The sequence below is a fragment of the Pristiophorus japonicus genome, chromosome 1 (genome assembly GCF_044704955.1).
Source record: "Pristiophorus japonicus isolate sPriJap1 chromosome 1, sPriJap1.hap1, whole genome shotgun sequence".
Lineage (NCBI taxonomy): Eukaryota > Metazoa > Chordata > Chondrichthyes > Pristiophoridae > Pristiophorus > Pristiophorus japonicus.
Genome location: NC_091977.1, coordinates 176,467,999 through 176,493,059, shown reverse-complemented (window position 1 = coordinate 176,493,059; position 25,061 = coordinate 176,467,999). Strand labels below are relative to the sequence as shown.

At 48.3% G+C, this 25,061-nt stretch overlaps 1 protein-coding gene across 5 annotated transcripts in view; it reads left to right on the top strand.

Moving 5' to 3' along the window:
- adgrv1 (adhesion G protein-coupled receptor V1) overlaps positions 1 to 25,061 on the top strand; it is an 892,784-nt gene that overhangs the window by 310,487 nt on the left and 557,236 nt on the right. For all 5 annotated transcript variants that reach the window (XM_070885047.1, XM_070885038.1, XM_070885028.1 and 2 more), the window contains one exon: positions 17,784 to 17,894. In XM_070885047.1, coding sequence (XP_070741148.1) covers positions 17,784 to 17,894 — 111 coding nt within the window. The remainder of the gene's footprint in view (positions 1 to 17,783; positions 17,895 to 25,061) is intronic.

Genomic DNA, 25,061 nt, shown 5'->3' with positions numbered 1-25,061 from the left:
GTTGCCTAGTGATGGGCAGAGCCACAGATGTGTGTGGCCTCCCTGTCCTCCTTTGAGGGCTGCAGGATCTTCTGCCTGCTCTCTAATGGTGTTGGGAACCTGGCTGTCCCAGGTCCCGTTTGGGGAACTCGTTGGTTCTGACCTTTCGCTCCCAGAAATGGCCGAGGTAGTGACTGGGTCTGGGGGCTGCGCCGTCCCCACCTGGGTGGTGGGCAACGGCAGCCAACTGCGCGTATTGGCGCCGTTTTCGTTTCCAGGTCCATGGCAAATAGTGCCATCGGGTGCCTGCAGTGTGGGATAGACCTGGGGCAGGGTATCAGGATCAGTGCTTCACCCTCCTGAGGTCGCTGGCCTATATCTTGTGGGGACACCTGGGGCAGGGCATCAGGAGCAGCGCCTTTACCCTCCCGAATTCACTCGCTTGCTACTTTTGGAGACACTCGTCCCGACATCTCGCAACAACATTTTGTTCACAATCTTAATCGGTTCGTTACATTGATTGCCATGCATACAATGTCTCTTTAAGTTCAGTTGGTTGCAGGTCTCCTTTAAGAGAACCCTGCTGGCTTTACCCCAATCAAATCCTTTGTTAGATACCACGTGTTGGTCCCTCAGCGTTGCACCTCGTGGTATGTCCGTGGCCATCTTTTTTTTCAGCCACGCTGCACCTCGCTGCAGTAGGAACGCCATCTTGCCTCGGTCCTCGAGGTCGACTGCCTTTATCCTTCCCTCCCACGATTCTGCCACAAAAATTGGAAGAGTGCCTGTGAATTCGATCTTCCTCCCCAGGAATTCTGCCACTGGAGCCGGGAAGATATTTTTAGATCATTCCAGTTGGATCATTGTCATGCAGTCTTGATGGGCGGTCTGTGCCTCAGGTGCTGCGCTGGTCTGTTCTCTGGTGCCTGGCCCAAGCGAAGGTGAGGTTTTGCTCTGCCTCTGAGCGCGGGGGACATCGATCGCTGGAGTGAAGAGGTCTTCCCATTTCCACTGGATCTTCCCCATCCACCTTCTTCCGAGTAGCGTTGGGCCATCACCTGCAACAATCCACAGAGGTAACTTGTGCACCACGCCATTATGGATTACACTTACATCCGCAATACCAAGGACTGGGATCAGCTCCTTGGTGTAGGTGCGCAACTTTTCCTGTACTGGAACCAACTCGGATCGTTTTTCGTTCCATAGCCTCTCAAAGGTATCCTGGCTCATTACTGACTAGCTCGCTCCCGTGTCCACTTCCATGAAGACTGGAACGCCATTTACCTCGACTTCCATCTTCACGAAAGAACAATCGGTGGTGAAGGTATACACTCCATACATTTCTTCTTGGGGCTGAGCTGCCTCTCTGGCCAAATCATCATACTCCCAGCTGGATTCAAAGTCATTACTGACTCCTCTGCTGGACGGTGAGTCGTATTTCTTTTACACATGCGCTCATGGTGATCCTTCGTATTACAGGTTTTGCATACGTACTCCACAAACCGACACTGGTGAGCCCTATGGTTTCCTCCGCACCGCCAGCATGGTGCTACACAATTAGCACCCCTCGACGGACTCTGAGTTCTGGAACACTGAGGTCTGTGCTCTCTGCCCTGGGCACAGCCGCGTTCTACAGTCTTGCCTGTGAAAGGGACCATTCTGTGTCCAGTACTTTCCAGGTTTGAGTCCATAGGATGAATAATTTGCTGGTGCTGCAGGTCGAGGACATGAACGCCTGACTGATGCTGATGGTCTTCTGCAGGTTGACTGTGGTGTCGGCAGATAATAGTTTGTGAAGGAGGCCCTCGTGGCCAATTCCTATAACGAAAATGTCTTGCAATGCTTCATTGAGGTGCGTGCTGAAATCACACGGTGCCGCAAGTATCCTGAGGTCGGCAGCATATTTGACAATCTCCTGGCCCTCAGGTCTGCGGTGAGTGTAGAATCTGAGCCTGGCCATGAGGATGCTCTGTTTTGGTTTTGGTTGGTCGCGAATTAGTTCAGTCAGTTCATCGTATGTCTTATTCTTGGCCTTTGTGGGTGCCAGCAAGTCCCTGACGAGGCGGTAGACCTCGGGCCCACAACTGGTCCGCATTATAGCCTTGTGCTTCTCCGCCAATGTGTCCGTCTCCCCTGCAAGGTCGTTTGCCACAAAATATTGCTCGAGCCTTTCCGTGAAGGCATCCCAGTCATCCCCCTCTGCGAAGTCTTTTAGTATGCCAAAGGTAGCCATAATCACGTGAAAGTCCATATTCTCATTGCTAGTTGTTATGTCTGTAATGCACTTATGAATGACTCCACGAGGCAATGTGTTGTACTCAGACTATAGTGACCTTGGTCCTTTATTCGTGAGGAGTGAGGCACAAGCATGGTGGGCAGCCTTTTATACTGGGCCCTGCACACCTATGCAGGTGATCCTCAGATCTCCCACTGCAGTGCCCTCTGGTGGACGGCCCCTGCCAAAGGGGCAGGAAACCCCGGTCTCCACCAGTTGCACCCTCTAGTGCTGCCAGCATTGTATATACACAGTGTAAACCTTATTGATAGTACATCAGGTAACAAGTCTCCATCTTATGCAACTATACAGTGACTACACAGAGAATGTATCTATCGTCTGCATATATAACAGAAGCCATGCAAGTACCTGTGGCCGGAGCACGACGGCAGAGGAGGGCGGTCCATCGTGCTCCTTTAACGATTGCTCGATCCTTGCATGAGCAGCTCATCCGTGAACGCTTTACTGATGCCTGAGGGCTGCGCGACAACGATTCCACAAGGACATGTTTGCTGTTCTGTAATGTTGTGTTGTGTTAATGGAACATGATTCAGTTTTAACGTAAAATATATTTTATTCAAAAGTTTACAATAACATAACTTTAATAAAATTATTCTTGTACCAAAATTTAATTTAAGATAACTCTAAGATCACTTAAAAACTTGTAATTTTACATAACTTACAAAAACTTTTTAATTTGAGAACAGTTACAACAGTAACAATAATAATAACAACAACAACAACAGCAGCAAAGAAAGGCTGCACCCATTTCTCATCCACCTTATCCTAAGGCCGCCTGCTGCACTTGGTCATGAACACTCCACCACCCCTGCCCGCAGATGGTGGCGCAGTGTTTCTGGGCTTGAAACCAAGCTTATTCTTTCTAACATCTCGGGTACTGCGCATCTCTTGAGGGTGGGGGGGCGACAACGCCAAGCGGCAAGTTGGAGGGCCCGGCTTTGGGTTCTTCAGAGACTGGTGTGGGGATTGGAGTGGGAATGATAATTGATTCTGTCAATGGGCGCGGGGTCTGGGCGTGTTCCCTTATTGCAGCAGCTAACTCCAACATGCTGTCCCTCATGTGCCCTGACAGTGTCTCAATGACCTGCAACATTCCCTCCCTTCTGGTCAGTGATGTGGTTTGCACTACCTCTGACATTCCCTCCCTCATGGCCACTATTCCCTCACTGATGGTCCCAGATATCTTTCCCATTTCTCGTGAGAGTGTTGTTAATTCTCCCGACAGTCGCGCTACCTCATCACTCACCCGACTGATGGCGTCCAGGAGTGATCGGGTAAGATCAATGCTCTCCGCACTCAATGACATCATCTGAACCACATCTGTTAGATCCTGCACCTCAGGAGAGCGCGGTCGAGCTCTCCTTACTCTCCTCCCCATGGGTGTGGCTCGCACCCTAAAACTGGGATCCGCAGCCTGGGACGGTGCGCCCCTGGGTGTGCCTCACTGCACCACACCACTGGGACCCGCAACCTCGGAAGGTATGAAACCATGGAATGTCCCACCAACACTCAAACCACTAGTCATGGAAGGAGCTGTCACCTCGATGAGTGGCACCTCCTCCAAAGTCAGTACAACAGTGGGAGCTTCATCAAGCTCCATCCCCTCCCCCTCACCCCCATAGATACATTGGAAAATGTTCTCCTCTTCAGGCTCGTCCGTGTCGGAATCATCATCTGCATCGTCAGGTTGGCCTCAAGTTCTGCAAAATATAACAGAACAGTCAAATGGTTAGCAGCAGAGGAGCGGGCAGGGTGGGTGGCATGAGTAGGCTCACACATCGCAGGCCAGGCAACAGGCTGATTGAAGGGCCACGATTAATTTGCAGGACTTACCCTCTCCCTCGAGTGTGGGCCCAGCTTGTGCAGTACTGATTGCTTTTTTCCAGGCAGGACCCATCAAAGCAGCGACCCTCTCTTCCAAGGGTGTCGGTGGGTGCAGATTTTACGGGCCTCCTCCTGTTCGAGTTCTTTCCCTTTTATTATGTGCCACCTTCCTCTGCAAAGATGAAAATGCAACTTTTTAGAGAGTGTCTTTCTGCTGGGTAGGATATATACAGCTGGTCACATTTACAATTGCATTGAATAAATTAAAATATTACTTACACTAACGACTTGATCAAGATCCTGCCATTTCTTTTTACACTGGCCTCCAGATCTCATGGTGGTCACCATTGCACAGTAATCTTCTGCAACTTGGTTCCAGCGTTTCTTCATTTCTTTGGTGGAACTTTTATGTGACCTCTGCTGGTGTCCAGCTCCTGCCATCTGATCTCAATCACAGTAACTAGTGCCTCCACTTCTTCCAGTAAGAAATTCTTGGTCCTTGCACCGCGTTGCATCTTGTACTGTTGAAGCTGTGATTTTTCCAATGCGCTCACGCGGCACTTGTAACACACACAACTGACTCTTTAAAAATGGCCGATTGCCAAATCTGAGCTGTACTGAGCATGCGGGTCCATTGGAACGACGTCAGAAACGTAACTTTTTTTCCACGCATGCGCAGAAGGTGCGGCTTCGATTTTGGCACAGACAGCAGGCTCCACCCCCCGAGGCGACTGGACACGCTGCGTGCCACCAAATTTGAATTATACATCGGGGAAACTTTGGCCAAATATTCATGGCGCATTTCTGGCCTAGAAAAACGGGCTTAACTCTGGCAATATGCCAAAAAATGGCTTGGGGAAAATTGAGCCCAATAATAGTTCAATTAGCATAGCACTGAGGAAAAATTCAAGGCAAATACCTTAATAAGAAGATCAAGATGTAGAACCAGTTTGGGTGGAGATAAGAAATAACAAGGGAAAGAAGTCACTGGTGGGAGTAGTATTTAGGCCCCAAACCGTAGATACAATAGAGGACAGAGTGTGACTCAAGAAATAATGGGGGCTTGTAAGAAAGGTACTGCAATAATCATGGGTGATTTTAATCTTCATATAGATTAGATAAATCAAATTGGCAAAGGTATCCTTGAGGAAGAGTTCATAGATGTATTCGGGATGGTTTCTTAGAACAATACGTTGTGGAACCAACCAGGGAGCAGGCTATTTTAGATCTGGTAATGTGTAATGAGAAATGAGATGGGATTAATTAATGATCTCATAGTAAAGGATCCTCTTTGGTAGAGTGATCATAGCATGTTAGAATTTCTAATTCAGTTTCAGGGTGAGAAGCTTGGGTCTCATGCTAGTGACCTGAACTTAAATAAAGGCAATTACAAAGGTATGAAGACTTTCCCAGGCTAAAGTGGACTGGGAAAATAAAGTAAAGGCTAAGACAGTAGATAAGCAGTGGCAGCCGTTTTAGGAGATATTTCATAACTCTCAAAGATATATTCCAATGAGAAAGACTCTAAGAGAAGGATGAATCATCCGTGGCTAACTAAGGAAGTTAAGGATGGTATCAAATTGAAAATAAAGGCATACAATGTTGTGAAGATTAGTGGTAGGCCAGAGGATTGGGACATTTTTAGAAATCAGTGAAGGATGACTAAAAAAATAAGAAGAAGATAGATTATGAGAGTCAATTAGCAAGAAATATAAAAACAGACAGTAAGAACTTCTACATATATAAAAAGGTATATAAAAAGGAAGAGAGTAGCTAAAATAAACATTGGTCCCTTAGAGGATGAGAGTTTTCCCAAGTTATTTGAAAATTTCTCCAGAGGTTTTAAAAGTTTCCCAAGTTGATTAAAAGTTTAAAATGAAAGTTCATGGTTAAGTTACTTCCTTTGGTATTGTTCCATGGGCGTTGCCAGCCCTCTGCAGCTGCACAAAGCCCTGGTTAGACCACACTTGGAGTACTGTGGGGAAGTAGAGGCCCAATCGTCTCTGAAGGAGGGGGAAAGGCCAGCCACCGTAGTGGAAGAGGAGGAGGCCCAAACGCCATCGTGGAGGAGAGGCACAGCTGTTGCCGCTGGAGGGGATCCGGTTGCCACAGGGGACGAACACCTGGACAGCGCTAGGGTCCCGAACGCCTGGCCGGATGCTCACCATATAGACCGGGGCTCCGGCATCCACACGATCAGCGTAGTTCCCTTGCCGCAGGAGCCTGTGAGCACGGCCCACGGGGAACTGCAGTCCAACCCACCACTGTCATTCACGGTCTGCTCACTGAATGAGGAGTACTGCCCCTCTGACAGTGCTCTGACAGAAACTTTCAAATAACTTGGGAAAACTTTTAAAACTTCTGGAGAAACCTTTAAAACTTCTGGAGAAACTGTCAAGAATTATTTTCTTTTAAAAAATTTTTACTAAGGAATTGAATAACTGTACTCCAATCTAACTAGAAAATCGTTTGGTGTGTTTTAATAGCATTATTTTCAGTCATTTGAAACCAGATTATTCACGTCGACACCCGGCGAGCAGGTGAGCCTCTGACCAGGCGACCGGCACATCACCCCACCCCCCCTCCTGCGGCGGGCTTACATCCCTCCAGCGGCAGGCCTTCATCCCTCTAGCGGCGATTCGGCTGGATCTCTCCTTCCCCACTGGTGACCTGGCCTCTTCGACTGGTGAGCATCACACTATGACTCTCCCACCCTCCCACTCCTTGCTGACCTCCCACTCAGAACTCCAGCGGAAAACTGACCTTCCTAATGCCTGCCCCCAACCAAGCCTCGGGCCACCCTACCATCAAGGACACTACTCGGCGGCGAGCTTGCAGCCAACATCTCGCCGAAGGCAATTAAGCTCATACAGCAGTGCCTGGTCTCCAGTCGTCTTGAACCCCCTTGCCACTGGACCAAGACCTTGCTCAGCTAAGCCCGTGTGGTGGTCGGTGTGCAATGGCCACCCCACATTAAAAGAACTCATGCACAGGCATCTTCCACTCCGTTAACATGAAGTTCGGGACCTGGAATGTCAGGACCCTCATGGACGACTCCAACAGCAACAGATCGGAACGCCGCACCACCATAGTTGCCCGGGAACTTAGAAACTTTGACATTGACATCGTTGCCCAAAGCGAGACCCGGTGGGCAGGGGAAATCCAGCTCAAGGAACAAGGTGGAGGTTACACCTTTTTCTGGAAAGGGAAACCAGAGGCAGAACGCCGCCTTCACGGAGTCGGCTTCACCATCAAAAATGAGCTGGTCGACCGCCTCAAAGACTCCCCCTGCGGGGTTAACGAATGCCTCATGATTCTTCGACTCACCCTATCCCGGAATCAATGTGCCACAGTCATCAGTGCGTACGCCCCAACACTCGGTGCAACAGATGAGACCAAAGTGGGGTTTTATTCCAACCTCGAAACATCCCTGTCCTGCGTCCCCGCGGGTGACAAACTGATCTTCCTAGGTGACTTCAACGCCAGGGTCGGCAAAGACACAGCCCTCTGGGGAGGCATGATCGGCAGAGAGAGGGTAGGGAAAGCCAACTCCAGTGGTAACCTACTCCTGACAAAATGTCTAGAACATGAACTTCTCATCACCAACACGCTGTTCCGCCAAAGGGACAAATACAACGCATTATGGCAACACCCTCACTCCAAACACTGGCACCTGCTCGACTATGTCATCATCCGAGCCAGGGATCGCAAGGATGTGCGCATCACCCGCGCCAGGAGCTGACGACTGCTGGACGGACCACCGCCTAATCCGATCCATCATCGACATTAACGTTGCCCCAAAGCGGAGGGGGCAGCAGAAGCAGTGCCAGAAAAAAGTCAATGCCGGAGACACTTGGTCACTCAACCAGAAAACACCAGGACTGGTTGATGAGAATGATCAGGAGATCCAAGAACTGAGATTGCAAGTACAGAGCATTTCTGGGCCTCAAGCAACAACCCAACTCGGGACCAGCAAAGCAACATTACAGATGGCTCAAGGCTGAGGTCCAACAAAGAACCCGGGACCTAAAGAACAGGTGGTGGATTGAGAAAGCACAGGAGATACAACAACTGGCCGACAGCCATGATGTGCGAGGATTCTTCACCGCAGTCAAGGCCACCTATGGTCCAAACTCCCAAGGCCCACCCCACTGCTGGCCAAGAACGGGGAAACACTCATCAAGGACACCGAGGTAGTCAGGGCCCATTGGAAGGAGCACTTCGAAGATCTCGTCAATCGAGACTCTGCCTTTGACTCGAGTATTCTCGACTCCATCCCACAGCATGCGACCCGCCACCACCTCAGTGAGACCTCAACACTGCATGAGGTAGGAAAAGCCATAAGACAGCTCAAGAGCAACAAGGCTATGGGAGCAGATGGAATCCCTGCTGAGGCGCTAAAGTATGGCGGAGAGGCGCTGTTGGCAAGGATACATGACCTCATCTCTCTCATCTGGAGGGAGGAGAGCATGCCGGGAGATCTGAGATGCAGTGATCGTGACCATCTTTAAAAAAAGGGGACAAGTCCGACTGCGGCAACTACAGAGGAATCTCCCTGCTATCAACCATTGGGAGAGTCGTCGCTAGAGTCCTCCTCAACCGTCTCCTCCCTGTGACTAAGGAGCTCCTCCCGGAGTCACAGTGCGGATTTCGTCCCCTACGCGGCACAACGGACATGATCTTTGCAGCGCGACAGCTGCAGGAAAAATGCAGGGAACAGCGCCAGCCCTTATACATGGCTTTCTTCGACCTTACAAAGGCCTTTGACACTGTCAAGCGCGAGGGTCTATGGATTGTCCTCCTCCGTTTCGGATGCCCCTAAAAGTTCGTCACCATCCTCCGCCTGCTCCACGACAACATGCAGGCCGTGATCCTTACCAACAGATCCATTACAGACCCAATCCACATCTGGACCAGGGTCAAACAGGGCTGCATCATCGCTCCAACCTTCTTCTCAATCTTCCTCGCTGCCATGCTCCACCTCACAGTCAACAAGCTCCCCGCTGGAGTGGAACTAAACTACAGAACTGCTGTTTAACCATCGCCGCCTCCAGGCCAGGTGCAAGACCATCCCAACCTCTGTCGTCGAGCTACAGTAAGCGGACAACACCTGCGTCTGTGCACAGTCAGAGGCTGAGCTCGAGGACATAGTCGACGTATTTACTGAGGCATACGAAAGCATGGGACTTACGCTAAACATCCGTAAGACAAAGGTCCTCCACCAGCCTCTCCTCGACGCACAACACTGCCACCCAGTCATCAAGATCGATGGCGCGGCCCTGGACAACGTGGACCATTTCCCATACTTCGGGAGCCTCTTATCAACAAAAGCAGACATTGATGAGGAGATTCAACACTGCCTCCAGTGCGTCAATGCAGCCTTTGGCCGTCTGAGGAAAAGAGTGTTCGAAGACTAGGCCCTCAAATCTACCACCAAGCTCAAGGTCTACAGGTCTGTAGTAATACCCGCCCTCCTGTGGCATGGACCATGTACAGTAGACACCTCAAGTCGCTGGAGAAATACCATCAACAATGCCTCCACAAGATCCTGCAAATCATCTGGGAGGACAGACGCACCAACATTAGCATCCTCGACCAGGCCAACATCCCCAGCATTGAAGCACTGACCACACTTGATCAGCTTTGCTGGACAGGCCACATTGTCCGCATGCCAGACACGAGACTCCCAAAGCAAGCGCTCTACTCGGAACTCCTTCATGGCAAATGAGCCAAGGGCGGACAGAGGAAACGTTACAAGGACACCCTCAAAGCCTCCCTGATAAAGTGCGGCATCCCCACCGACACCTGGGAGTCCCTGGCCAAAGACCGCCCTGAGTGGAGGAAGTGCATCCAGGAGGGCGCTGAGCGCCTCGAGTCTCATCGCCGAGTGCATGCAGAAAACAAGCGCAGGCAGCGGAAGGAACGAGCGTGGCAAACCTGTCCCACCCTCCCTTACCCTAAACGACTGTCTGTCCCACCTGTGGCAGGGACTGTGGCACTCGTATTGGACTGTTCAGCCAGCTAAGGACTCATTCTCAGAGTGGAAGCAAGTCTTCCTCGATTCCGAGGGACTGCCTATGATGATGATGATGATGAGAGGATGAGACTGGGGAATTAATAATGGGAAACAGGGAAATGGCAGAGACTTTGAACAAATATTTTGTTTCGGTCTTCAAGGAAGAAAGATTTAGAAACATAGAAAATAGGTGCAGGAGTAGGCCATTCGGCCCTTCTAACCTGCACCGCCATTCAATGAGTTCATGGCTGAACATGCAACTTCAGTACCCCATTCCTGCTTTCTCGCCACACCCCTTGATCCCCCGAGTAGTAAGGATTTCATCGAACTCCTTTTTGAATATATTTAGTGAATTGGCCTCAACAACTTTCTGGGGTAGAGAATTCCACAGGTTCACCACTCTCTGGGTGAAGAAGTTTCTTCTCATCTCGGTCCTAAATGGCTTATCCCTTATCCTTAGACTGTGACCCCTGGTTGTGGACTTCCCCAACATTGGGAACATTCTTTCTGCATCTAACCTGTCTAAACCCGTCAGAATTTTAAACGTTTCTATGAGGTCCCCTCTCATTCTTCTGAACTCCAGTGAATACAAGCCCAGTTGATCCAGTCTTTCTTGATAGGTCAGTCCCGCCATCCCAGGAATCAGTCTGGTGAACCTTCGCTGCACTCCCTCAATAGCAAGAATGTCCTTCCTAAGGTTAGGAGACCAAAACTGTACACAATACTCCAGGTATGGCCTCACCAAGGCCCTGTACAACTGTAGCAACACCTCCCTTCCCCTGTACTCAAATTCCCTCGCTATGAAGGCCAATATGCCATTTGCTTTCTTAACCGCCTGCTGTACCTGCATGCCAACCTTCAATGACTGATGTACCATGACACCCAGATCTCGTTGCACCTCCCCTTTTCCTAATCTGTCACCATTCAGATAATAGTCTGTCTCTCTGTTTTTACCACCAAAGTGGATAACCTCACATTTATCCACATTATACTTCATCTGCCATGCATTTGCCCACTCACCTAACCTATCCAAGTCACTCTGCAGCCTCATAGCATCCTCCTCGCAGCTCACACTGTCACCTAACTTAGTGTCATCCGTAAATTTGGAGATACTACATTTAATCCCCTCGTCTAAATCATTAATGTACAGTGTAAACAGCTGGGGCCCCAGCACAGAACCGTGCGGTACCCCACTAGTCACTGCCTGCCATTCTGAAAAGTCCCCATTTACTCCTACTCTTTGCTTCCTGTCTGACAACCAGTTCTCAATCCATGTCAGCACACTACCCCCAATCCCATGTGCTTTAACTTTGCACATTAATCTCTTGTGTGGAACCTTGTCGAAAGCCTTCTGAAAGTCCAAATATACCACATCAACTGGTTCTCCCTTGTCCACTCTACTGGAAACATCCTCAAAAAATTTCAGAAGTTTTGTCAAGCATGATTTCCCTTTCACAAATCCATGCTAACTTGGACCTATCATGTCACCTCTTTCCAAATGCGCTGCTATGACATCCTTAATAATTGATTCCATCATTTTACCCTCCACCGATGTCAGGCTGACCGGTCTATAATTCCCTGTTTTCTCTCTCCCACCTTTTTTAAAAAGTGGGGTTACATTGGCTACCCTCCACTCAATAGGAACTGATCCAGAGTCAATGGAATGTTGGAAAATGACTGTCAATGCATCCGCTATTTCCAAGGCCACCTCCTTAAGTACTCTGGGATGCAGTCCATCAGGCCCTGGGGATTTATTGGCCTTCAATCCCATCAATTTCCCCAACACAATTTCCCGACTAATAAGGATTTCCCTCAGTTCCTCCTCCTTACTAGACCCTCTGACCCGTTTTATATCCGGAAGGTTGTTTGTGTCCTCCTTAGTGAATACCGAACCAAAGTACTTGTTCAATTGGTCCGCCATTTCTTTGTTCCCCGTTATGACTGCCCCTGATTCTGACTGCAGGGGACCTACGTTTGTCTTTACTAACCTTTTTCTCTTTACATATCTATAGAAACTTTTGTTTTAAATGTTCTTAATGTTCGCTGCAAGCTTCTTCTCGTACTTCATTTTCCCTGCCCTAATCAAACCCTTTGTCCTCCTCTGCTGAGTTCTAAATTTCTCCCAGTCCCCGGGTTCGCTGCTATTTCTGGCCAATTTGTATGCCACTTCCTTGGCTTTAATACTATCCCTGATTTCCCTTGATAGCCACGGTTGAGCCACCTTCCGTTTTTTATTTTTACGCCAGACAGGAATCTACAATTGTTGTAGTTCATCCATGCGGTCTCTAAATGTCTGCCATTGCCCATCCACAGTCAACCCCTTAAGTATCATTCGCCAATCTATCCTAGCCAATTCACGCCTCATACCTTCAAAGTTACCCTTCTTTAAGTTCTGGACCATGGTCTCTGAATTAACTGTTTCATTCTCCATCCTAATGCAGAATTCCACCATATTATGGTCACTCTTCCCCCAAGGGGCCTCGCACAACGAGATTGCTAATTAATCCTCTCTCATTACACAACACCTAGTCTAAGATGGCCTCCCCCCTAGTTGGTTCCTCGACATATTGGTCTAGAAAACCATCCCTTATGCACTCCAGGAAATCCTCCTCCACCGTATTGCTTCCAGTTTGGTTAGCCCAATTTATGTGCATATTAAAGTCACCCATTATAACTGCTCCTTTATTGCATGCACCCCTAATTTCCAGTTTGATGCCCTCCCAACATCACTACTACTGTTTGGAGGTCTGTACACAACTCCTACTAATGTTTTTTGCCCTTTGGTGTTCTGCAGCTCTACCTGTATAGATTCCACATCATCCAAGCTAATGTCCTTCCTAACTATTGCATTAATCTCCTCCTTAACCAGCAATGCTACCCCACCTCCTTTTCCTTTTATTCTATCCTTCCTGAATGTTGAATACCCCTGGATGTTGAGTTCCCAGCCCTGATCATCCTGGAGCCACGTCTCTGTAATCCCAATCACATCATATTTGTTAACATCAATTTGCACAGTTAATTCATCCACCTTATTACGGATACTCCTTGCATTAAGACACAAAGCCTTCAGGCTTGTTTTTTTAACACCCTTTGTCCTTTTAGAATTTTGCTGTACAGTGACCCTTTTTGTTCTTTGCCTTGGGTTTCTCTGCCCTCCACTTTTCCTCATCTCCTTTCTGTCTTTTGCTTTTGTCTCCTTTTTGTTTCCCTCTGTCTCCCTGCATTGGTTCCCATCCCCCTGCCTTATTAGTTTAACTCCTCCCCAACAGCACTAGCAAACACTCCCCCTCGGACATTGGTTCCGGTCCTGCCCAGGTGCAGACCATCCGGTTTGTACTGGTCCCACCTCCCCCAGAACCGGTTCCAATGCCCCAGGAATTTGAATCCCTCCCTGGTGCACCACTGCTCAAGCCACGTATTCATCTGCGCTATCCTGCGATTCCTACTCTGACTAGCACGTGGCACTGGTAGCAATCCCGAGATTACTACTTTTGAGGTCCTACTTTTTAATTTAGCTCCTAGCTCCTTAAATTCGTTTCGTAGGACCTCATCCCTTTTTTTACCTATGTCGTTGGTACCAATGTGCACCACGACAACTGGTTGTTCTCCCTCCCTTTTTAGAATGTCCTGCACCCCCTCTGAGACATCCTTGACCCTTGCACCAGGGAGGCAACATACCATCCTGGAGTCTCGGTTGCGGGCGCAGAAAAGCCTATCCCCCTCACCATTGAATCCCCTATCACTATCGCTCTCCCACTCTTTTTCCTGCCCTCCTGTGCAACAGAGCCAGCCACGGTGCGATGAATTTGGCTGCTGCTGCCCTCCCCTAATGAGTCATCCCCCCCAACAGTACCCAAAGCAACGTATCTGTTTTGCAGGGGGATGACCACAGGGGACCCCTGCACTACCTTCCTTGCACTGCTCTTCCTGCTGGTCTTCCATTCCCTATCTGGCTGTGGACCCTTTTCCTGCGGTACGACCAACTCGCTACACGTGCTACTCACGTCATTCTCAGCATTGTGGATGCTCCAGAGTGAATCCACCCTCAGCTCCAACTCCGCAACGCGGTCGGTCAGGAGCTGCAGGCGGATACACTTCCCGCACACGTAGTCGTCAGGTACACTGGTGTCGTCCCTGAGTTCCCACATGGTACAGGAGGAGCATAACACGTGACCGAGCTGTCCTGCCATGACTTAACCCTTTGTTAAGCAACAACAATGCTAAAGTTTACTCACTGTTATCGAAGAGAAAAAAGAAAAACTACTCACCAATCACCAGCCAATCACTTACCCCTTTGGCTGTGATGTCACCTTTCTGTTTCTTTCTACTTCTGTTTTGCCTTCTCCCTGTAGCTGCACCAGTACGCCTCACCACGCACCTCCTCGACGCTGCTCCCGACTGCAGCCGCGTTGGGCCTTTATAGGCCTCTCACCGACCCTGTAACTCACGCGTCTCCACGCACCTCCTCACGCTGCTCCCGACTGCCGCCGTGTTGGGCCTTTATAGGCCTCTCACCGACCCTGTAACTCACGCGTCTCCACGTACCTCCTCACTTGCATTTATATAGCGCCTTTTATGACCATCGGACGTCTCAAAGCTTCCCAATAGGGGTATATGGAGGGAGGAACTTAAAACAATCTCTATCACTCGAGAAAAACTCGTAGGCAAACTAATGGTACTAAAAGTGGACAAGTCCTCTGGACCTGATGGCCTGCTTCCCAGAGTCTTAAAAGAAGTGGATGCAGAGATAATGGATGCATTGGTTGTAATCTACCAAAATTCCCTGCATTCTGGAAAGGTCCCAGTGGATCGAAAAACCACAAATGTAACGCCGCTATTCAAGAAGAAAGGGAGACAGAAAGCAGGAAAATATAGAGCAGTTCGCCTAACATCTGTCATTGGGAAAATGCTGGAGTCCATTATTAAGGAAGTAGTAGCAGGATGTTTAGAAAATCATAATACAATCAAGCAGAGTCAGCATGGTTTTATGAAAGGCAAATCATGTTTGACAAATTTCCTAGAGTTCTTTGAGGATGTAACAAGCAGGGTGGATGACGGGGAACCAGTGGATGTTGTGTATTTGGATTTCCAGAAGGCATTCGATAAGGTGCCATATAAATGGTTACTGCACAAGATAAGAGCTCACGGGGTTGGGTAGAGGATTGGCTAACTAACAAAACAGAGAGTCGGGATAAATGGCTCATTTTCAAGTTGGCAAACTGTAACTAGAGCGGTGCCGCAGGAATCGGTGCTTTGGCCTCAACTATTTACAATCTATATTAATAACTTGGATGAAGGGACTGAGTGTAATGTAGCCAAATTTGCTGATGATACAAAGATGGGTGGGAAAGCAAGTTGTGAGGAGGACACAAAGAATCTGCAAAGGGATAAAGATAGGCTCAGTGAGTGGGTAAAAATGTGGCAGATGGAGTATAATGTGGGAAACTGTGAGGTTATCCACTTTGGTAGGAAGAATAAAAAAGCGCATTATTATTTAAATGGAGAGAAACTACAAAATGCTGCAGTACAGAGGGACCTGGGGGTCCTTGTGCATGAAACACAAAATATTAGCATGCAGTTACAGCAAGTAAGTAGGAAGGCAAATGGAATTTATTGCAAGGGGGATGGAGTATAAAAGTAGGAATGTTTTGCTACAACAGTTTGGTCTCCTTATTTAAGGAGGGATATACTTGCTTTGGAGGCAGTTCAGAGAAGGTTCACTGGGCTGATTCCTGAGGTGAAGGGGTTGTCTTATGAGGAAAGGTTGAGCAGGTTGGGCCTATACTCATTGGAGTTTAGAAGAATGAGAGGTGATCTTATTGAAACATATAAGATTCTGAGGGGGCTTGACAGGGTAGATGCAGAGAGGATGTTTCCCCTCAGGGGGGAATCTAAAACTAGGGTCATAGTTTCAGAATAAGGGCTCGCCCATTTAAAATGGAGATGAGGAGGAATTTCTTCTCTGAGGGTCGTGAATCTTTGGAATTTTCTGCCCCAGAAAGCTGTGGAGGCTGCGTCGTTGAATATATTTAAGTTGGAGATAGACAGATTTTTGAATGATAAGCGAGTCAAGGGTTATGGGGAGCGGGCGGGGAAGTGGAGTTGACACCAAGATCAGATCAACCATGAACTCATTGAATAGTGGAGCAGGCTCGAGGGGCCAAATGACCTACTCCTGCTCCTATTTCTTATGTTCTTGTGTTAATCTGTTTTTATATGGCATTCAATGAGTTACTGAGTAAAGTTACTGCTTGTTACAGTATTGAGCCGTACAGACTAAGAAATCCCGGGTTCAATCAGTAAGTTGATCTCAGGTATGGCAGAATTTTGGGGTCTACAATTAGCCTCTGTGCTTCTGAGCTAGGCAGATTCAAAATTATCCCGGGTTCTCGCCATGTTTCTAGATGTTGAGGATGAGATCAGTCTTAGCTATGATGCCCTCCATGGTAGAGTAGCTCATCATATTGAGGTTCTCACATGATGTTGGTTTAAAAGGAAGACTTCTCTTCCTCAAGGTGGACTCCCTGATATAAGGAGTCGACACCTGCCCTCTTAATAGCGACCACGGAATCACTCAGACGAAAACTTCGGTTCAACCGGGTTTATTCGAGCGTGCAAGGGAAATGTTCCGAGGAAGGTATCAATGATGTCACTTTGCCTCAGTTTTTCATGACGTGTGTTTGATATCTTGTTCCCAAAACACCTGCTTTCTTATCCTGTTCCCAAGAGAACTTCAGTCATCATGTCCTAATTTTTCATCAGATACAGATGCTGTTTACAATCTATGTTCCCAAATAGCTTATTCTCTACTGTCCTTGGCAAGTGTTGTTCTATACTGAATGTGTTGTTTCCATCTTCTGTTATGATGGTTCATTAACCATCAGGCTTTGCAACATAGCAAGCTTTGCTGCTTCCCCTTCTTAAAACCCATTCAAACAAGTGTATAAGCGTGCTTTACATACATAAGCGAGTTTTACATACAATTACAATCGCTTAGAGACAGAGGAACTCCCGATTCCTCAGAACCTCTTAATACTGATAAGCCCTACAATTCAGTTCGGATATCGGTTTTCCTCCCCTTACATATGAAGAATGTTGAAGTGAGGGAGGTATCGGATGGCTAGATTCAACGCCTTCAGGAAACGACAGTAGAAAATGGGTGAAACAGATTTTTTTTTTAAAGCACACTTGTCCTCATCTGATTAAATCAGATTAGCAGAGCCCTAGGGACAGATTATCTATATATATCTTCTGGCTCAGGTAATTGTGCTTGACAGAGGAAGAATTGAAATGAATAGGTTTTTGCATTTTGTGGTTTATGCCAACACTTGTACTTAAAAGAATGAAGTGGATCTTAGCTTGGCCCGACTGGGGGAAAAGCCCCTCAATGTTTATAATTGTTTATAGGCAAATATTGGAGAAAATAATTTTCAAACTGAAGACTTAAATCTGAGGGTTTTTTTTACAGAGTAATTAATATCGAAATGTTTTGAAGTTTTTACCAAAATGTTTACCTATTTTCCAGTAAATGATAGGTTACTGTTTAGTTTATCAAATGCAATCTTATTATTCTGGTGATACGAGATGCTTGAACATTAAATCAAATGGGTGCAATATTGTTATAATTTCAAAGTATGGTCTTAGTCTTTGCTTTTATTTTCCCCACAGATTCAGTCTTTGATTGTATCCGAAACCAGTGATGTGAAACACTTTACACAGGGCAACCAGGATTATTTGATCATTAGTAGTCAAGTGGACACTCGAGACAGTAATTCAAAGGTTAATTTTGAGATTACACTAGATTTAATGACCGTAGCCTTGTATTAACTCAGTTTTATTATAGCCATTATTTATGTAATGATAAAAAAGAAGCAGCAATTAAAGGCTGTATCTTTTGGAGTTTGTTAAACACAACAAGGGTCCTGCCAGATTTTCCACCTTCATTGTGTCTCCTGCACCTCAGCTGCAGAACTGCGGTACTTTCAACCTCTATGTTTATAATGATATTTTTGATATGCTCAGTCACTAAAAAGACCAAAAAGGTTACATCAGAAAATAATTTCTGAGGCAAACAGGACAGCTTTGTGTTCATGGCTAATTACTAAAGTTAATCAGGTTGGCCATGAAATTTTCATCAAATGAGTGGCTGGAAATCAAGCTGATTTGGGGGAGGGTCCATAATTTGGGGCAGAAGCTGGACCGACCATAAATTCTCAATGGAAGGTAGAAGTATAATCCCCCTCCCCCCTCCCCCCCCCCCCCAGACCACTCCCGACCAAACGAGTGCAGCCATGTAAATGATGATTCAGAATAGGATTATGCCACCCATTTTAACTTCTGTTATTTCCACCCTAAGATCATCATCATCATCATCATAGGCAGTCCCTTGGAGTCGAGAATGACTTGCTTCCACACTAAAAATGAGCTTTCAGGCGACTGAAGAGTCCAATGCAGGACCTACAGTCTCTGTCACAGGTGGGGCAGACAGTGGTTGAAGGAATGGATGGGTGGGGGGGCCTGGTTTGCCGTACGCTTCTTCCGCTGTCTACATTTGGTTTCACCTTGCTCTCAGCGAAGAGAACTTGGTGTTCAATGCCTTTCCGGATGCTTCTCCTCCACCTTGGGCAGTCTTGGGCCAGGGATTCCCAGGTGTCGGTGGGGATGTTGCATTTTTTCAAGGAGGCTTTGAGGGTGTCCTTGAAGCGTTTCCTCTGCCCACCTGGGGCTCACTGGCCGTGTCGGAGCTCCGAGTAGAGCGCTTGCTTTGGGAGTCTCATGTCAGGCAAGCAGACGATGTGGCCCACCCAGTGGAGCTGATTGAGTGTGGTCAGTGCTTTGATGCTGGGGATGTTGGCCTGAGCGAGAACACTGATGTTGGTGCACCTATCCTGCCAGTGGATTTGCAGGACGTTGTGGAGGCAGTGCTGGTGGTACATCTCCAGTGTTTTGAGGTGCCTACTGTACATAGTCCATGTCTCTGAGCCATATAGGAGGGTGGGTATCACTACTGCTCTGTAGACCATGAGCTTGGTGCCAGGTTTGAGGTCCTAGTCTTCAAACACTCTCTTTCTCAGGCGACCGAAGGCTGTGCTGGACCTCGTCGTCGATGTCTGCCCTTGTTGACAGTAGGCTCCCGAGGTATGGAAAATGGTCCACGTTGTCCAAGACCTCATCATGGATTTTGATAACCGGGGGGCAGTGCTGTGTGGCGGGGGCAGGTTGATAGAGGACCTTTGCTTGCGGATGTTTAGTGTAAGGCCCTTGCTCTCGTAAGCCTTGGTGAAGATGTTGACGATGGCTTGGAGTTCGGCCTCCAAGTGTGCGCATGCATTGTCTGCGTACTGTAATTCGATGACGGAGGATGGGACGACCTTGGATCTAGCCTGGAGGCGGCGGAAGTTGAACAGATTCTTTTTTCTCCTGTAATTTAGCTCCACTCCAGCGGGGAGCTTGTCGAGGGTGAGATGGAGCACTTGCAGCAAGGAAGATCGAGGACAGCGTTGGTGCGATGACATACCCTTGATTGACCCCGGTCCGAACGTGGAATGAGTCTGTGGTGGATCCATTGGTAGGATCACAGCTTGCATGCTTTCAGGCGGAAAATTGTGACAAACATTTGAGGGCAGCCGAATCTGAGGAGGACGCTCCATAATCCCTCATGGTTGACAGTGTCAAAGGCTTTTGTGAGGTCGAAGAAGGCCACGTACAGGGGTTGGTGCTGTTCCCTGCATTTCTCTTGTATCTGCTGCGCGGTGAAGATCATGTCCATTGTGCCCCTTAGTGGACGGAATCTGCATTGCGACTCTGGGAGGAGTTCTTCAGCCACTGTGAGAAGGTGATTCAGGAAGATTCTTGCAATGACTTTCCCAGTGGTTGACAGCATGGAGATTCCTCTGTAGTTACCGCAGTTGGACTTGTCACCTTTATTGAAGATGGTCACGATTACAGCATCTCTGAGATCTCCTAGCATGATCTCCTCCTTCCAGATAAGAGAGATGAGGTCATGGATCTGCGCCAGTAGTGCTTCTCCGACATGGTTTAATGCTTCGATGGGGATTCCATCTGTTCTTGATTACTTGTTCTTCAGTTGTCGGATGGCCTTTTCAACCTTGTGCCAGGCTGGGGTTGTGCTGAGATGGTGACACGTGGCATGCTGTGGGATAGAGTCGAGGACACTTACATCGAAGACAGAGTCTCGGTTAAGGAGATCCTTGAAGTGCTCCTTCCAGGCGGGCACTGACTGCCTCTCTCTCTTTGATGAGCACCTCTCCGTTCTTGGCCAGCAGTGGGATAGGGCCTTGGGTACTTGGGCCATAAGTAGTCTTGACTGCGCTGAAGAATCCTCACACGTCATGGTTGTCGGCTAGCTGCTCGATTTCTTGTGCTTTCTCCACCCACCATCTGTTCTGTAGGTCACAGGTTTTCTGTTGGACCTCGATCTTCAGGCATCTGTCGAACTGCTTTCTTGCTCTCGAGTTGTTTTGCTGCTTCCAGTCCAAGAATGCCTTGCGCTTGTGGCATATTAGCTCTTGGATATCCTGGTCGTTCTCATCGAACTAGCCTTGGTGTTTCCTGGTCGAGTGACCGGGTGTCTCTTCGTAGGTGCTAATTATGGAAGCCTTGAGGGCAGACCAGGCACTGTGGACACTTTGCGTCTCTGGGTCACTGGGAATCGTCGGGTTGGTAGCGAGGTGCTGGCTGAATAGGGCTTTCTTAGCGGGATTTTTGAATGCTCCGGCGTTAATTTTACTACGGCATTGTTTTTGTTGCCGTCGCTGTTTTGGGGCAGTGTTGATGATGATTGTTATGTATGAAGAAAGATTCAGACTGAATGCTGTGAGCTCAAAGTAAAGTGTGACAGTCTTTTATTGCAGGTCTCCAGAGTGCCTCTCCAACCTGTGAGGCCTCCTTAAATACCTGTGCTCCCAAGGGATTATGGGATCCCTTGGGACTCCAGGGGATGAGAACCTCTGGTGGCTGTTCAGAGTATATACAACTTTACATATATAACAACACTCCCCCCACCCCCCGTCCCCCAAAGTCAACAGTATAACTATTTACAAGGTGAGTCGATCTGGGGCCCTTCTTGCCCTAGTGGATCGTCTCAGGGCAAATGCTGCTATTAGTGATTCGTCTGTTGGGCCCTCGCTGGGCTGCCTGGTGAGGTGAGTCCTGCTGGGCTGCTGTGGATGATGGGTTCTGCTTTGTGGTCAACCGCTGTGTCGGTTGCCACTGGTGTGTGTGTTGGGGGTCAAAGAAGGAAGGATCCAAAGTGGATTGCTCAGGATAGTGCATGAATCTGAGTTTGATTTGGACCAAGTGTTTCCAGTGAATGAGTCCATTTGAAAGATTGACCCTAAACACCCTGCTCCCCTCTTTGGCCACAATAGTGCCGGGAAGCTGCTTGGGACCTTGTCCATAATTCAATACAAATACAGGATCATTGATTTCAATCTTGCGTTGACACATTTACGCTCTCATGATATTGACTTTGTTGGAGCCGCCTGCTCTCTACATGTTCATGTAGATCGGGGTGAACTAACGAGAGTCTTGTCTTAAGTGCTCTTTTCATGAGCAGTTCAGCAGGTGGGATCCCAGTGAGCAAATGGGGTTTCATGCGGTAGCTAAGCAGGACTCGGGATAGGCGAATCTGCAGTGAGCCTTCCGTTACCCTCTTCAAGCCTTGCTTGATTGTTTGCACTGCTCTCTCTGTCTGATCATTGGATGCTGGTTTAAACGGGGCAGATGTAACATGTTTGATTCCGTTACGGGTCATGAATTGCTTGAACTCAACACTTGTAAAACATGGCCCGTTGTCGCTCAGCAGGACATCAGACAGGCCATGCGTAACAAACATGGCCCGCAGGCTTTCAGTGGTGGCAGCGGACGTGCTTGCCAACATTATCTCACATTCAATCCATTTGGAACATGCATCTACAACCACAAGGAACATTTTATCCAAGAATCGGCCTGCATAGTCGACATGGACCCTAGACCACGGTTTGGAGGGCCAAGACCATAAGCTTAGTGGCGCCTTCCTGGGTGCATTGCTTAGCTGCGAGCATGTGTTACATCTGTGCATGCAGGACTGTTAAGTCCGCATCGATACCGGGCCACCACACGTGGGATCTGGTTATCGCTTTCGTCATTATGATGCCTGGGTGGGTACTGTGGAGGTCACTGATGAAGGTGTCTCTGCCCTTCTTGGGAACCACTACCCGATTTCCCCACAGAAGGCAGTCTGCCTGTCTAGACATTTCATCTTTGCGCCGCTGGAACGGCTTTATCTTTTCCTGCACTTCCACTGGGACACTGGACCAGCTCCCGTGAAGCACACAGTTTTTGACTAGGGACAGTAAGAGGTCCTGGCTCGTCCAGGTTCTAATCTGCCGGGCTGTGACGGGTGATTGCTCACTCACAAATGCTTCCATAACCATGGCTAAATCTGCGGGCTGCGCCATTTCCACTCCCGTGGTGGGCAATGGCAGCCTACTGAGAGCATCGGCACAGTTTTCTGTGCCTGGCCTGTGGCAGATGGTGTAGTTGTGTGCAGACAACGTGAGCGCCCATCTCTGGATGTGGGCCGATGCATTAGTATTTATCCCTTTACTCTCGGAAAACAGGGATATAAGTGGCTTATGGTCAGTTCCCAATGCGAATTTGAGCCCAAACAGATATTGATGCATTTTCTTTACCCCATAGACACACGCTAACGCTTCTTTATCAATCATGCTGTAGGCTCTCTCAGCCTTAGACAAACTCCTGAATGCATAATCAACCGGTTGCAATTTCCAAAAATCATTAGCTTGTTGCAATACACACCCGACGCCATATGACGACGCATCACATGCTAATACCAAGCGCTTACATGGATCATACAACACAAGCAATTTGTTTGAGCATAACAATTTTCTCGCTTTTACAAAGGCATTTTCTTGGCTTTTGCCCCAAACCCATTCGTCCCCTTAACGCAGTAAGGCGTGCAGTGGTTCTAACAGTGTGCTGAGACCCGGTAAGAAGTTACCAAAGTAGTTAAGGAGTCCTAGAAACAACCGCAGCTCCATCATGTTCTGTGGCCTCGGTGCGTTGTTCGATGGCCTCAGTCTTCGAATCGGTGGGCTTGATGCTATCTGCCGTGATCCTCCTCCCTAGGAACTTCACTTCAGGCGCCAAGAAAACGCACTTCGAGCGTTTTAACCTGAGCCCCACGCAGTTGAGTCAACTAAGTACCTCCTCCAGGTTCTGCAGATGCTCGACTGTGTCCTGACCTGTAACCAAGATGTTGTCCTGGAAGACAACAGTGCGCGGGACCGACTTCAGTAAGCTTTCCATGTTTCTCTGGAATATCACCACCGCTGATCGAATTCCAAACGGGCATCTGTTATAAATAAAGAGACCTTTGTGCGTATTGATGCAGGTGAGGCCCTTCGATGATTCCTCCAGTTCATATATCACGTAGGCTGAAGTCAAATCCAGCTTCGTGAACGTCTTTCCCCCCGCCAGCGTTGCAAAGAGGTCATCGGCCTTTGGTAGTGGGTATTGGTCCTGCAGGGAGAAACGATTGATAGTTACTTTGTAATCGCCATAGATTCTGACGGTGCTGTCTCCCTTGAGGACTGGGACAATCAGACTGGCCCACTCGTTTAATTCGATCGGTGAAATGATGCCCTCTCTTTGCAGCCGGTCTAGCTCGATCTCTACCCTTTCTCTCATCATGTACAGTACTGCTCTCACCTTGTGATGAATGGGTCGCGCATCCGGAATTAGGTGGATCTGCACTTTTGCTCCTTGGAATTTCCCGATGCCTGGTTCGAACAATGAAGGGAACTTGTTTAAGACCTGGGCACACGAAGTGTCGTCAGCGGGCGATGGCGCTAGGACATCGTCCCAGTTCCAGCGTAACTTTCCCAGCCAGCTCCTGCCGAGCAGCGTGGGACCATCACCCGGTACCGTTCCATCATAGGAGACCTTTACAGTAGCACGGCTGATTACGGGAATCAGTTCCTTTGTATAAGTTCTTAGTTTCGTGCGAAATGGAGTCAAGACTGGCCTTGAGGCCTTGCTGCACCACAATTTTTCGAAAGTTTTTTTGCTCATGGTGGACTGGCTTGCGCCCGTGTCCAGCTCCATTGACACCGGGAGTCCATTTATTTCAACGTTCAGCATTATCGGGGGACACTTTGTGGTAAATATGTGCACCCCATGTACCTCTGCCTTCTCGGTCTGAGGCTCTGGTTCGTCCTGATCTGCCGTGGATCTGTCCTCCTCTGCAACGTGGTGGTTTGCAGGATTAACAGGATTTGCAGCTCACCTGCACATATGTTGGAGGTGTCCCATTGTTCCACAGCCCTTGTAAATGTACTCTTTGAAGCAGCATGAATGGAAATGACGATCACTCCCGCAGCGCCAACAAGGTTTTAATGGCCTTGCATTCATCATCCTTGACGGTGGACTCTGAGACATCTGCAGATGTGCAGCTGCAGGCATGTGTGGCCTGCCCTGTACATTGCTATGTGAAAACAACATCACTTTGTTCACAGTACTTGTAGCAGCACTTGTGTGCTGAGAGATTTACTTAGTATTGTCACTGGTGGCAATGAACGCCTGGGCTATCGCTGTGGCCTTACTCAAGGTTGGGGTCTCTACAGTCAAAAGTTTGCCAAGTATTGTTTCGTGGCCAGTGCCAAGAATGAAAAAGTCTCTGAGCATGTGCTCCAAATGTCCTTCAAGTTCGCAATTTCCTGCAAGGCGTCTTAGCTCGGCGACATAACTCGCCACTTCTTGGCCTTCAAACCTTTTGTAGGTGTAGAACCGGTACTTTGCCATCAGCATATGATTTCTCCGTGGGTTTCGCTGGAGCAAGCAGATTTTTCATGAGGCCATGCGTTGGTGCCCCGCAGAAGGTGAGGAGAATCGCCCTTCGTTTGGCAGCGCTCTCTTCTCCAT